Source organism: Periplaneta americana, chromosome 17, assembly GCF_040183065.1.
Source record: "Periplaneta americana isolate PAMFEO1 chromosome 17, P.americana_PAMFEO1_priV1, whole genome shotgun sequence".
Taxonomy (NCBI): Eukaryota; Metazoa; Arthropoda; class Insecta; order Blattodea; family Blattidae; genus Periplaneta; species Periplaneta americana.
This window is the reverse complement of record NC_091133.1, coordinates 40,262,476-40,277,051: the sequence shown is the minus strand read 5'-3', so window position 1 is coordinate 40,277,051 and position 14,576 is coordinate 40,262,476. Positions and strand designations below refer to the sequence as shown.

General features: G+C 35.6%; 1 protein-coding gene across 1 annotated transcript; it reads left to right on the top strand.

The window, feature by feature from the left end:
• Window positions 1-581: 581 nt before the first annotated feature.
• LOC138693028 (cytochrome c oxidase subunit 7A, mitochondrial-like) lies at window positions 582-14,231 on the top strand. Its single transcript, XM_069816544.1, has 4 exons — window positions 582-633; window positions 5,500-5,616; window positions 13,352-13,465; window positions 13,845-14,231. Exons 1-4 carry the CDS (start codon window positions 619-621, stop codon window positions 13,995-13,997), a joined length of 399 nt encoding a protein of 132 aa, XP_069672645.1. The 5' UTR covers window positions 582-618; the 3' UTR covers window positions 13,998-14,231.
• Window positions 14,232-14,576: the final 345 nt, after the last annotated feature.

Below are 14,576 nucleotides of genomic sequence, written 5' to 3'. Positions count from 1 at the left end.
GAATCCGCTACTTCAAGTAATTGTCACTAATCCACCACAAGATCCAGCCCACAGATGATTAAAAAGAAAACGGCATAGTGACATGAGGCTATAGGGTACTTTTGGGATTGCCAGTGGGCAGTACCCATAAACAAGTGTCAAGTTATTTTATTTTTTTTTTTCTTTTGTTTTCTTTTTTCTGTTTGTTATTCCCAACTATAATGTATTTATTTGTGTACAATAAAGTTTACTTCAATTATAAAAAAAAAAAAAATAGTAATCTTTCAGCAGTCGTTCAGAAGATGTACTATGTGGAATGAAATAGACGTTTTATTTTGCTGTTTTTATTTTATTTATTTATGGGTGCAGAGGGTGCGATTAAAGAAAGCATACAAAAGAAAATAGGGAACAAACAAACACTGAAAGTTAACAGAATAAAAGAAGTGACAAGCAAGCAAGGAAACAAACAAAAATTGAATGCTAATAAGGAAAATAATGTCGCATCAGTTTTTTCAGCCCAATGAGTTAAACATCCATATAGGTGATTTCGTAAGAGTTTGCAGGTGGCTGTTTCCATTGTTGTAATTTCCCTTGACGTAATTTATTGTGATAGTCATACCATTACAGCTACAGGAAATTATGAGCTTTATAAAGGTATTAAATAAATATTAAATAAGTTAAAAGTTGAATTTGGTATTTGTGTAACTAGTAGATCTAATTTGATATTTATTTCGTTAAACACAAGCAACTTAATCTGTTTCATTAGGATAAGTAAATGTTTTTATTTCAGTTATACGTTAAAATTATATTATGTTTCGGTGCATCATCTCTTTGTCTTAGTACTTGTAATGATAAATTACATAACAGACCTACCCTATGAAATGTTAAAGATGTAACATTGAAAATACCCGTATTTGTTATCCTATGTAGACCTACTGACTCTTTTGTTGTCGGTGTTCAAATCAATTCATTCACTCATAGTTCTCTGCCTAAGGACAGGTCTTTCACTGCCAACCCAGGATTCTCTAATCTTCCCTATTTCATCAGTATAGCTTACATTAAAGTTCCTTAAGATTATTTATTGTAAGTGGGTTTTGTTTGTGGATTTATTTGGAGTCTATTTAATAAGTTGCTAACCCCCCACCCCCACCAAAAAAACCTGGAATAATTTTGTTGAAGTGAATGCATTTGTTTCGTCTGAAACCAATATAACCAAAATAAATTATAGTACATTCACTATACGGGTAATATAAAGTTACGGTATGTTACATATTAGCTTGTAAAAGTGTAATAGATACGAGTATGAGACTATACATTTTATATAAAGTCAAATGGAGTAAATGCGTGTATGTCATCATGTGTAAAATGTTTCTTCAGTTTTTGATAGAATATTGTAATCAGTGGTGAAATTAACACATACTTAACCCCTGCGGTGGTTTAGTGGTCAGACCTCCGGTCTGTCACGCAGGAGGCCCGGGTTCGAGTCCCGGTTATGTCAAGGTCGCAGTTGGAGTTTTGCTCGAGGTTGTCCTGTTTTCTCCATATAGGCATCTACATCATTCCGTCACCATTTCTCCATTTCGTCATCATTCAATAGCATCCATGATCGCCGGCTGGTGACGAACGGAAAAGACTGGCCTAGGGACGAGGAAAGTTGCCTGCTCGAAACCTGGGTACACAGCGAACCTTAGTGTAGTCGGCCGGTGTGTGTTTGTAAATGCGCTTAGCTTCAGGGTTAATGCAATTGATCGTAACAGCCGCAGTGCTGAGTCATAGTGCCCCTCTCCCGTAAATTCCATTACGTTCCAACATATACTTGCTTTTACATTGTTGCAAGTTCTGTTAGATTGAAAAGTTGGTATAAAACAATGAATTTTGTGCATTAGGCCTACCAAAAAGGTAGTACCTCATTTTAGATGCAGTTTCAAGTTCGTCACGAAAGCTTTGGAAAGCAGAAAAATGTTATCTGTACAGAAACTAGTGTCTTTATAATTATACAGCTATAGTTTATTCTCTGGCATGTGTTCAGTTAGACTTTTCTCTGATGTCGATTTCTTATGTTGAGAGAAGTAGGACCTGAACACTTGAGGACAAGTGTGAATTTAAATGTCCAAATAAAAGTACATTTCATTCTTAAAATTCTTTAGTGAATAGTTGTGACATTTACAATGTATTTAATTAGCCCACATTGTTTCATTCTGTCATTCTTTTTAATTTGATACCGCTAGTATTTTATGATTATGTGACAGTTTGCTCCAGGGAATTCGTACCAGTACTTTTCGTCCCATGTATTTTGTTCCAAGTACAATTTGTATCCTGACAAATTCGGTACACACTGTTCGTTCCGGACAATATTTTGTACTGTAAAAACATTTCTCCCAAGCAATAAGTACTAAGGAAGCGTAATAAATATTTATTTCACAACAATTAGGCTAATGCCTAGAAGCTTAAAATAAATTGCCTGTTGTATTGTGAGCAATAGCTCGCAAGTAACCATTACGAATTGTTTTCTGGGATGAATTGTCGTAGTGACAAACTGACCGTGACGAATTGTCGTAACGTCGTATTTTATATTCATTTTATTTCATGTTGTACTCTTTTTTACAATTACATTAAATTTGTATGTACTATACTAAATTATATTATAGGTACCGGTATTGTTGTTCTGATTGGTTTACCAAAAATCTTGTTTATACTTAAGGCCTACTATTGCTGACAGTTTTAGTGTATTTCCAGTCTTTTTTATCTCATTATAATTTAAAATATGTATAACAACATTTCAGAACATATAAGTATGTGCTATTTTCCAGTTTGGGTCCTGTTTTATGCAATATACTATTAATCATTTTTTGTGTTAAAAGAAATGAAGAGCCAGTGTATTTTTTTTCAGGTACTATAATTTCCTTGGACATAAAGTATGTGTGTTCAAAATGGCTGAGATAATGCGATTCAACATCTCGTGACAATGTAGTGACTGCAAGGGACGAGTAGATTATGGATGAGAATGTAATTAAGAAACAACCACCTGTAAATATCTCGCAAAAGGAAAGGGCGAACTGTTAGATATATTTCTATTAATATAACTATGATAGAAAATAAAAAGGTCGATTCATTTACTTCCAAATCTAAAGAAAAGACGTGGAAAGAAATTGTAACTGAATTCAATGCTAGGAAAATAATTTCAGCTTTTAGTTTCTCCCACACCACACACGCGAATGATGTCTGATTTTCTTTGCGTTATTTCATGGCCAAATGAAAGTAAGAGATGGAATAACTTTATAAATATACACGCGGCACATATATTAAGTATTAAAATTATTCCCTAAAATAGCCTACACATTTTTTTTTATTACTTACAAATTTTTGTTGTTTTTTTCATAAACTCGAAATGCGTTTTATTATTAACAATAAAATTTCATGCATGTTTATATTTAAAGGATAAACAAAAAATAATAGATGTTCATATCAGCAAAGAATAGCCTATTCTGAGCAAACTACGCATGTACTGCTTGCCCTGTAGGCCTAATAAAAAAACACACTCTCTAAAGTTCAAATTATTATTATTGTTACTATTATTACTGTTTTATTTATATTTATTTTTCTTGTTTTATTTTCTGCGCAAATGTTAAATAGTTTAAATATTTAACCAAGTTAGAATAATTTCAAGGGAAAATTGTTCTAGGGCCGGGTAGATTGCTTGCACAGCGTTCGAAAAAAATGCCTTTTGAAGCCTCGGGATGTATTACTGTTTAAGATCTCAGAAAAGTGCCGACAGAGGAAGGGTTTTTATTAGGGTGAAATATTTGTCAGTTCGGGTGTCATAAATAAATGAACGAATTAATTTAGCCATTATGTCCCGTGAAGAGCAAAGGCCTCCTATAAAAGGGGTGGCTCGTTATTACTCGTCTGGTGAGCCATTCTAGGCAAGATTTCACTTTGTCGGTCTTATACCTTTAAAATTAATGTATACTATCTAGCACTAATCGTCATTGTAACCTATTAACACTATACATTGTAACACTCTTCATTATTTCTAGTTCGTATTAGTCCTAGTTCTTTCCACTGAGATCTGTTCCTAGCTTTTCTTGACTACTGTTTTCCCGTCGTCTTCACAAACATATCCGCCCATCTGAGTCGTGGTCTTCCCTGGTTCCTTCTTCCGATGTATGGGTCCCACATGGTGGTCGCGTGCATCTTGAGTGCTCCATTCTCGTGTCCCCCCACTTCCACTTCGTCATCATGGCACGTTCTGCTGCATCGGATGTGTTGGCCAGTTTTTGTAGACTGTCGTTGGGGAGCTTATTTTTTAGCGTGACTCCTAATATTTTCCTCTGCATATTTCTCTGGCAAGTTTGGAGTTGCATATTGCTTCGTATTTTTCTAGACAGAGCCCATGTCTGACACCCGTATAGGATTACTGGTAGGATGCAGGTCTCCAGAGTCTCAAACCTTAGTTTACGGCTGATTCTTTTGTCCAACAATATGAATTTCAAACTCCAGAACGCCTTCCAAGCCGGTTATTCTTCTTTTTATCTCTATGTCGGTGTTCTGCTTGAAGGCTACATGTCGTCCTAAGTACTTATATTCAGAGACGTATTGTAATTCTATGTTGTCCAGTTGTACTGAAGTTTGTTGTCCATTGGTCATAAAAGTAGAAGATAACTCTGCATGCTATACGGCAGTGGTGGACTGACGCACAGTTTTCTGCCAGCTTAAGCGTTTATTTTCAACAGTGATATTTTTTAGCACAACAGGAAATGGACACCATTCATCCACCACTGCGATATTTACTTCTCTATTGCTTGATTCCGAGCATTATTTTTAATCCCATCTGAAAATCCAATACGAGTTAATTAACCTGAGAAAGAACTTGCTCCAACGACAGTGTCAAGCAGCAAGAAACACTGTATATCCGAATTCTCTGTATGAATGGCGATGTAATGTCCTAGGAAGGGAATGTACTTAATAATGGCTACACGCCCTGAAATATATCAATGGTTCGTTTAGGATATGAGAATGAAGAGCCACCGGCATAGCTCAGACGGTAGCACGTTTGCTTGCTGATCCGGAGTTGTACTCGGGCGTGGACTCGATTCCGCTTGGGCAGATTACCTGGTTTGATTTTTCCGAGGTTTTTCCCAACCCTAAAGCGAATGTCAAGTAATCTATGGCGAAATCTGTCTCATCTCGCCAAATAATTTCTTGCTATCACAATTTCACCGACATTAAATAATCCAGTGGTTGATACAGTGTTGTGAAATAACCTAGTGAAAAAAAAGGAATGAAGAAAGTAACGAAATGCTCAGATATCGATAATATTTTTTCTTGAACTTCATTTTCACTTTTTATTTTATTGTGGTCTGCATTCCGCTACTACAGTATTAGTCTATAAATTATGTAGAATGATTGGATTAGCTAATATTCATGGAAAGATAGTGTAATATATAGAAAAAGACTGGAAAATTTCCGTACATCCTGAAACAGACTTTGTTGTATAATAGCTGTGTATATTCCTTCTAGATAACTCGTCATCTCATCCAGAGATGTGGCGGTAATAACTTGTGTTCAGCAAGTCCCGTTGCAAAAGCTCTTCCTGTTGCATGCAGAGGATGGGTTAGAAAAGGAGACGATTTTCAGGTAGAAAAAATAACAGATGTAACGTTAGTTATATACTAATATATCATGTCTCGACTATCTATAAACCACTTTTCGTAGAATATATCACTAATTAATGCTATGCAGTATTACAAAGATTGATTTAAATGAAGCTTTTGTAAAAAGAAAATCCGATTCATTGAGATTGTATACATCCTAAAATCTTGGAGGTTCCGTTTAAAAATAAAAAGGGCAATTGGATCAGATATTCATTTAGTCGAGCACCCGAATATCTTAGGAAAGTTGAAAGCTTTGATCGCATTTGACAAAGATTTGTGGAAAGAATGTTTTCAGGTCAGACAGTAGCTATAACTTCTCCATCTACTCCAGGATCACTATTTGACACTTCGCGAATCAGCTCGACAGTTCTACTCAGCTACTCGTACTTCATGCTGTTGTTTAGTCAACTGTCCGAAGAAAGGCCTGAACCTCACAAGTGATACCAACAAGGCACCACTTATAAGGCAACTAGGCCAGGAGATGGTGCAATTTGAGTACTAAAGCACGAATTTTTATGTGATATATTCTCTTATTTATTCTTACTTACTTACTAGAAAGTAAATGTATTTTATTATCTTCGCAATTTTATAATTGTGTACTGACTACTTAATTATGAATACTAATCTGTTCAGAATGTAGTAAAACTAAGTATTCAAATCAAATTCAATTGTCATTGTAGAAATTTAATATAAAAGTTTGGACAGAGTTGCTTTCGATTGAACAGATTGGACATTGTTGGTATTGTTTGTCACAATGCTGGACATACTAGTAGGCCTACCTTTTGATTGGAGATACAAGTCAAAAGATTATTGTAGTCATTTTATGAAGTAGTTTTGAAACCAACTTGACCTAATTCAAAGAAGACTTACAAAAAGGAACAAACAAAATTTCATCTCAAGAAAACAATAAACTATACTGACCAAATATTCCTTCATAGGCCTTTCTTAAACCACAATTGTCTTCTAAACACTCTACAAATAAACACCTTCTCATCTGTTGTGAGAACCATAATATTGCAGAAATCAACACAGCACTGAATTCACAATATCTATCGTCGATTTGCGAAAGGGGACATGTCCAAAATAACAAAGTGTTGGAAAATCGCAAAAACTATAAGTTAACAAGTTAAATATATATATATATATATATATATATATATATATATATATATTTCTTATTAGATCACAATGGATAGCTATAAAATTCAGGATCCATGAAAATGTTATGTTTTTTCTTGCGATTTTCGAACACTTTGTTATTTTGGACGTGTCCCCTTTTGCGAATCGACGACAGAATGTCAAACTATTATCACAGTCTAGTATATAGGCTACAGTCACGAAGCTCAATGCGTAGTAAATATGCATCCATAGATAGGTGCTAACCACTAGGATCGCTACTATCGTCTCATTACAGACAATGTGAAATAGTTCCGGCACAGTCTATTGTTCCTAGCACCCTCACAACTCAAGCTTCGTGACTGTATATAGGCCTACTAACTAGACTTACTTACTTACTTACTGGCTTTTAAGGAACCCGGAGGTTCATTGCCGCCCTCAAATAAGCCCGCCATTGGTCCCTATCCTGAGCAAGATTAATCCAGTCTCTACCATCATATCCCACCTCCCTCAAATCCATTTTAATATTATCTTCCCACCTACGTCTCGGCCTCCCCAAAGGTCTTTTTCCCTCCGGCCTCCCAACTAACACTCTATATGCATTTCTGGATTCGCCCATACGTGCTACATGTCCTGCTCATCTCAAACGTCTGGATTTTATGTTTCTAATTATGTCAGGTGAAGAATACAATGCGTGCAGCTCTGTGTTGTGTCTACTAACTAGACTATGCTATTTAAGACAATAAATACTTCGTTGCTAGGGAAACGTGAACAGCAGATGAACAATAATTTCAGTATCGTTTGTTTTGCTGCATACCGTGTATATACAGGGTTATGTCCCGCAACACCTAAATAACTTTTGAAGCATGTGATTCATTAACATAAAACTCGATGTGTAGGGATGGTCATACACTGGAAACTCAAAACCGATATTATCTTTTTTGCTGCTTTCGGTTAAAACAGAAGTAATGCCAGACCTGCTATTTTAAATGAAACACATAATATTTTGATATTTTCGAATAAAGCTCTTTAAGGGTTACCACACATGTAAGATAGTCAGACGACTGTTTAGTCGTCCGCACAAGCCCTTGAAAACATATAGAGATGCGCACATAGGTACGACATGACAACGACAGTACCAGTAGTCGGTTACCTCTGCCAACAGCCTCGGATTTTTTGTCGTCCAACTGTCATTGGCCCTTCGAAATATATTAAAGAGCGCACACGATACACGAAAGACCTTCCAGTCGTTCTAGCTTTCATATCGTGAGAGCATTTACATAGAGTAGAGACTGTCAAACGTGAATTTTGTGGAAATTGTTACAGTATGTGCACTTGTGATTCGTCTCAGGAAAAGGGGGAAGAGGAATTGCTCGCTGCATCTGTTATATATTGAGAGACTGTTGAAAGAAAATTCCATACTTTGTACGAAACATAATGGAATTATCATCCAAATTTCTTTTCATATTTTCACATGAGTACACAACATTTTGTTGAACTTTTTTTTTATTATTGTTGAGACCAAGCTAGATGTTGGCATCGAATTCTGCGACTGCATAATTAAGGAATGTTATGTACTTCATAATTTTGTTCTCTCTAATAGTAACTTAAGGATAGCATACGTTTCATTGATACTGTACCTATATATGAGTGTCTTGAAACTGTTGCTGAAAATAGCCAGTCTCATCAACGCTAAATAACCTCGTAGTTGATACTGCGTCGTTAAATAAACAACTAAGAAAAATAAAAGACAAACTACTGTCCGTCCCAGCTGTTATGTCGCAGCGTCATCGAAGCGGAGGAAATCAGGTGACAGTTACGTAACTGGATCATATTCTTTAAATTATTTAAACAGTTATATAACATTATGTAGAAGTCTTAATTCCTAACAGCAAATGTTTTCAGGAAATAGGTAAGGCAGTCCATTCACAAACCTTTACAGAGGAACCAGCAGAAACGGGTGGGGGAAACCGAGATGCGACATTATCACTCCACTCGAATGGACAGAACTTGCTTCAGTTTTATTTTCGGGCGACCATTCGTTTCATCCTGGCATTAGAGCTGAAAAAAATCTCTTGCCAAATTTGGTTCACAGATGTAGAGTAACGTTAGCTGCCTGACCGTGAAACGAGCAAACCCGGGTTCAAATACTGATTGGGTCAAGTTACCTGATTGATGTTTTTCAGGGGTTTTCCCTCAACCCATTAAGAACAAATGCTGGGAACTTTGGTGCTGGATTTGGCTGGCATTACCACCTTCATTTCATTCAAACGCTAGATAGCCATAGTAGTTGATAAAGCGTCATAAATTAAACGAAATAAAATAAACATTAATTTTTTTGTGATATAGAGCAGGGCGTTTTTCGATATTTTCTTCCTGTAATAATGCTAACTTCCGTACTCGGCGAGCGTAGAGAGAAGAATGTGGAACGAAAGTGAACAAGAGAATGACGGTTTAGTCGTATGTGTATGCATGCTCACGGACTGAACTGTCATGTCGTGTCGTTTATGAACTACATGCTTCACACAACAACGACTGGACAGTCAACCGACAATTAAGTCTTACGTGTGCGTTAGTCCTTAGAGCCCTTCAAAAAGTATCCGTAAAGAAGAGTCTTTTAAAATTGTGTTTGCACTTTCACTATAAGAAAAAAGTACGAACTTGAAATCAAATTAACTTCATTTTAACATGTTATAAAAAAGTATAAATTCCGTGTTCAAATTGGTGCCCTCAGATGCTTGACAATGCGTCAGTTGAACATAGAAACTATTTAAGGAATGACTTAACCACCAATATTTAGGAGTGTCTTGCCCCGCTTCCAGTATTCGATATTCCAGTCTTCAAAGTTTCAAGTCTTTCTCGATATAAAAATTATTTTAAATTACTCCAAAAAAGAAGTCCACAGGTGACAAGTTGAGATATGGTGACCTCGCTTACCAATCCACCGTGTGGAAAAACCTGGTGTAAATACTGTCTGGGGTGGAGTTCCACCTTGCTGGGAAAAAGATGTCACCTCCGGGTAGTCTTCGGTCCACAGGATTTGGATACAAATTGATAATAACTGGTACAATGTGATTTTGAAGAAAAGTCGAGTACCTAACTACTAACGTTTAACAATATCAACCCAAACACTCTGGTTCTGTGGTGCTGCATATGGTTCTCCTCCATCCATTATGGATTTTCGTCTGACCAATATTAGTAGTGTGTGTGCTGACAAATTCATTCAGGCAGAACAATATTTGTCTGAGAATATGTGGACTGTTGTTAATACGCTCCATCGCGAATTCACAAAATTGTAATCTTCTGTCAGAATTATCATCTGAAAGTTCCTGCAAAAGTAGTACCTTATGGCGGTGATTGGCTCTTTTAAGGACTTTCATTAAGGAGCTTTGACTGATGCTTGATTCTAACGCCAATTGAGTTGTCGAAACTTTCGGAATTCCTTGTACATGGAGAAGAATATCTAATGAAGTGTTCTCATCAGTTACATTTTTGGAACAATCTGATTATGGTTAAATTCTTTATGTTTCCAGTTTCAGTCAATTTCCTTAAGATCCTCGTTAATGTTGTGTGTGAAATTGGATTGTGATCTGGGTGCGTATCGTTAAATAAATTAGTGGCATCTCGAGATTGTTGCCTGTCACCATAACTACCTAGGGTTTAGGCATTTTCGTCACCGTAGGATTTGCAACAATGTCACGTTTTGTCACAGAATATGTTTCTTTCTCTTTTGCTCAACGTCGAATGTCAGATTTAGCACACCTGAATACGATTTTTCTGTGTAAACAAACAGTTTTAATATCATCATACATGTTATCATGGAGATAAATATAAGATAGTCTTTTATGTATTGTTGTTGTTTAGTCAATTGTACGAAGATAGGTCTGAACCTCACAAGTGATACCAAGAAGGCACCACTTATGAGGCAAGTAGGCTAGAAGATAATGGAGTAGGGTGACCAGTTCCTTTCTCCCTCCATTGTATACATCGCCGACTAGCTACATATTATTACACTAGTCAGACTTCAGATGCATACAAACAATTGTTTTCCCATTACTTACAAAAAACAAACACACACAATGTTCCAAAAGTCATCGTGGGGTTTCAGAGGATTAATTTTTAATGCATAGAAGTAAAATGTGACCTAATATTGGTATCACATGAAAATAAAACTCTTAGGGCCGTATTCATAGACATTTTTAGCGCGGGCTTCCGGTGGATGATCAGCGAAACTAACGTTTTTCATATTCATAAACCAATGTTAGCGATATGAATAATTCGTCCCTCCTCTGGCAAAGTTGGGGCTAGTTTAGCACGCTCGTAGCGGGGCTAGCGAAATGTCTATGAATAGCAACCTGAAAGTTTTTCGTCTGTAAGTTTGAGGCACTGAAGAAAACAAAATACGATAACACTGAAACAAATGCAATAATTTTCATTGTTGCAATTAATTATACAAGATGGATGTCCAAAGAAAAGTGCAATGTGTTTTATGGCTGGCACAATTTGAATCTGTGACTCATGTACGATGTGTTCAGAAAGGTGAAAAGTGGCCTCATCGCTGATCAGCATACGACATAAAATCTGTTCATCCTTGTCACATTTCATTAAGCATATCCACAGCAAACTCATAACCTTTTGTGATAATTTTCTGAAGTGCATGTAGCAAGTTAAGTTTATAAGTTAGATGAAGACGTTTATTTAAAGTTCTATGAACTGTTGTTTTCGGAAGTCCTAATTATCGGGCACATTTACGAATTGATTTTTTTTTACTCTGAGCAAATGCTTTTCGGATGGCTTCTACCGTTTCATCATTTGCCGATGGTCTTCGAGTACACTTTTTCTCCAAAAGGCTTCCAGTCTCTTTTAACTGTCTCTCCCAAACGAATGTTATTCTTGTGTGGTGGTTCTTCGTTAAACGCGACGAAATTAGCTTTTCCTTGGACATACATCTTATATAATTAATTGCAACAATTAAAATTACTGTATTTGTTCGATTTTTACTGTCTTTTGTTTCCTTCAGTGCCTCAAACTTACAGACGAAAAACTTGGAGAGTTTTATTTTCATCTGGATCAATATTACATTTCTACCTCTATTCATTCAAAAATATAATCCTCTGAAACTCCATCATGATTCTTGGGACACAGTGTATATATAATATATTTTATGTTAGAGATGGATCTTAAAGGTAGGCGCTTACTTACCTACCGGAACGGATTCGTTCGGCGCGTTTTAATTTTTATTATAGTATCACTCACTTGTCCGCATTTTTGTTATTTACCGATACAGCGAGAAGATTACTTCCATGTAATGTTCTGGACTAAACCTGGAAATAAAATGAGCAGCTCTGAGAAAGATGTATTTTTAATTGCGTTAGCTTTGGAAGAAGAAATAACGAAATAAGCTTTGTGTTATCCTTCAATATTACCGCGATAGTAGGTCTTGCAATCAACATAATGTCATGACTTTCTTTATTTCGATTTTTGCCTGTGCGAAAATCGATCTAAATTTCTCTGACTAGAATTATGGACGGAATCCGATCATGCGGAGAGAGAGGCGATTCTGGCAAGTGGACGATGCTCAATTTAAAATAGTGAAAAGAATCAAGGTGCGAATTAACAGGGGAATGGGGGGATTTCTCCCCCTGTTGGAAAGTTATCCCCTTCTCATAAATTCATATTAACTTCTATCCCCTCTCATAAAATATAATCGTTTTAATATGAGTGTACTTTATAAAGCATAATATAAAGCATAATATAAAGCATAAATAAAGAAAATAATATTGATGTATTATCATCACCGGCAAGCTCACAACAAACAATAACTTAGGAATTACACATCTTATCTTAAGCCTGCTCATGGATATACTTATTATTATGATCAAGATGCAAGACAAGCAACTCAGTGCGACCAAGTGTTGAGCCATATCGAATGAGGATAATAATAATTTTATGTATGGTATTCTCTATCTAGGATTCTATTCCCCTCTCATTAGAAATCTTAATTCGCACCCAGAAAAGAATAACAATCTGAACGTGCCGAACGAATCCGTTGCGGTAAGTGAGCGCCTACCTTAATCGTGCAGTGCTGTAACTATGTGGGCTGTCGTGCGGTATTATCGACAGGAATTAGCATATTATCTGAAAACCGATTCCGCCATTGGTTTAATCATAAAATTTTGTACAATTTTGAGTGGTCACACTGCCGCCTTTCCATTCAAAATTTTAAACTTGCATCGAAGATGGCGGCTTTTCAAAATGGTGGGGAATTAGGTTTATATATAACATAACTGGATTCATTGATCTTATAGGCACTAGACTTACAATAAAAACTAACATCTGTATTATTCTATCATAGAGCTTATATTACATATTAGAGTAGTGCCAGATTTTTAACTAACCCGTGTATACGAGTAAACCTACTACCTTTATGCTGTTAAATAAATAATTAGATTTTCGAAATAGAAATACTGGTACCTTATGAAGAATTTATGTATAAACTTAACATTTTTACACGCAGATGATGCGAACTTTGTTACATTTAGCTTTGAAATACATGTCGCATTCCTCATTTTCAAATCTTAAACCAAAGTTCCTTTTTATAGGTTATTCGAAAGCTGAACACAAAAGGAAACACTACTATTCCCACATGTGGCGTAAGCAGCACTGATGTTTCTCGTCCATATAAGAAGTTAGCCTTGAAACAAAAGAGATTTCAGGTAGCATCTGTTGTGATTTTCAGTCGATGATTTTATGTAAAATTAGATATAGACGTACTTGAATATTATTATCTAACGAAGCTGTTTTACAGAATGGAACATCTGATATAGGACGTCCATGTTTTTATAAATGTTTGCCATTTATGAACTTTGTTATACACATAATGGAAAGAGCACACAAATACAGTATTTCAGAAACTGAAGCACGTAACTATATGATGTAATCTGTAAATTCATAGAAATACATTCAACATAATATCTGATATTTATTGTTCCGAATGGCTTTAACATGTTCAATACAAATTTTACGTAGACAGTGACTTTCGATTTCTTGTAATTGTATACCTATTCTTTTAATGTATTTTCTATCTGTCTTCAGGTTGATGATGGAGTGCCAATCTTCCTCAAAGGAGGTGTATTTGATAAGATTCTTTACCAAATAACTGTTGTATTATGCTGGGTGGGAATAATTCTATCGATAAAACTTTTCTTCAATTTGTCATATTCGAAGTTGAAGGAAAACAATGAATAATTTGAACATACATGATTTTTGTTAGTTAAATTATTTTGTATTGTTATTACTGCTTTTTATTCGTATGTAAGAATTTCGTGTTTACAATATTTGTTGGTCAAGTTCTAAAATTACTTGTGAATGTGAAGGAATAATCTGTAAGATCGAGGACTGGATAAGTGTAGTCTACTTATAATGTTCTGACAAACATTTTTCTTGTCATTACATTTGTATTGTGATTAATAAATTGTTTGCCGAAAGCACTAGGCTTATCAATGGTTTTGTTTGTTTATTCAATCACACCAAATATTACGCGATAATACCTTGAAAAAGCTCAGAATTGGAACTCTTTCCTACAGTGCGCCTGGTTAAAAAACTTATAACACTGCTTGCAACTATGCTACTGACTTCCTTCATGCGGTCCGCAAGGTAGTTGCAAAAGAATCTCTTGAACAGCATTAAGAATAAAAAATAACACATAGTTTAATTAAAATACTAATCAGCTTAAAAATGATGTTAAACGTTATCCTCCGACATCCGTGCATTTCTGATATCTGTGAAGGAAATATCTTATTAACTTATCCAATGCAATTCTTCTCT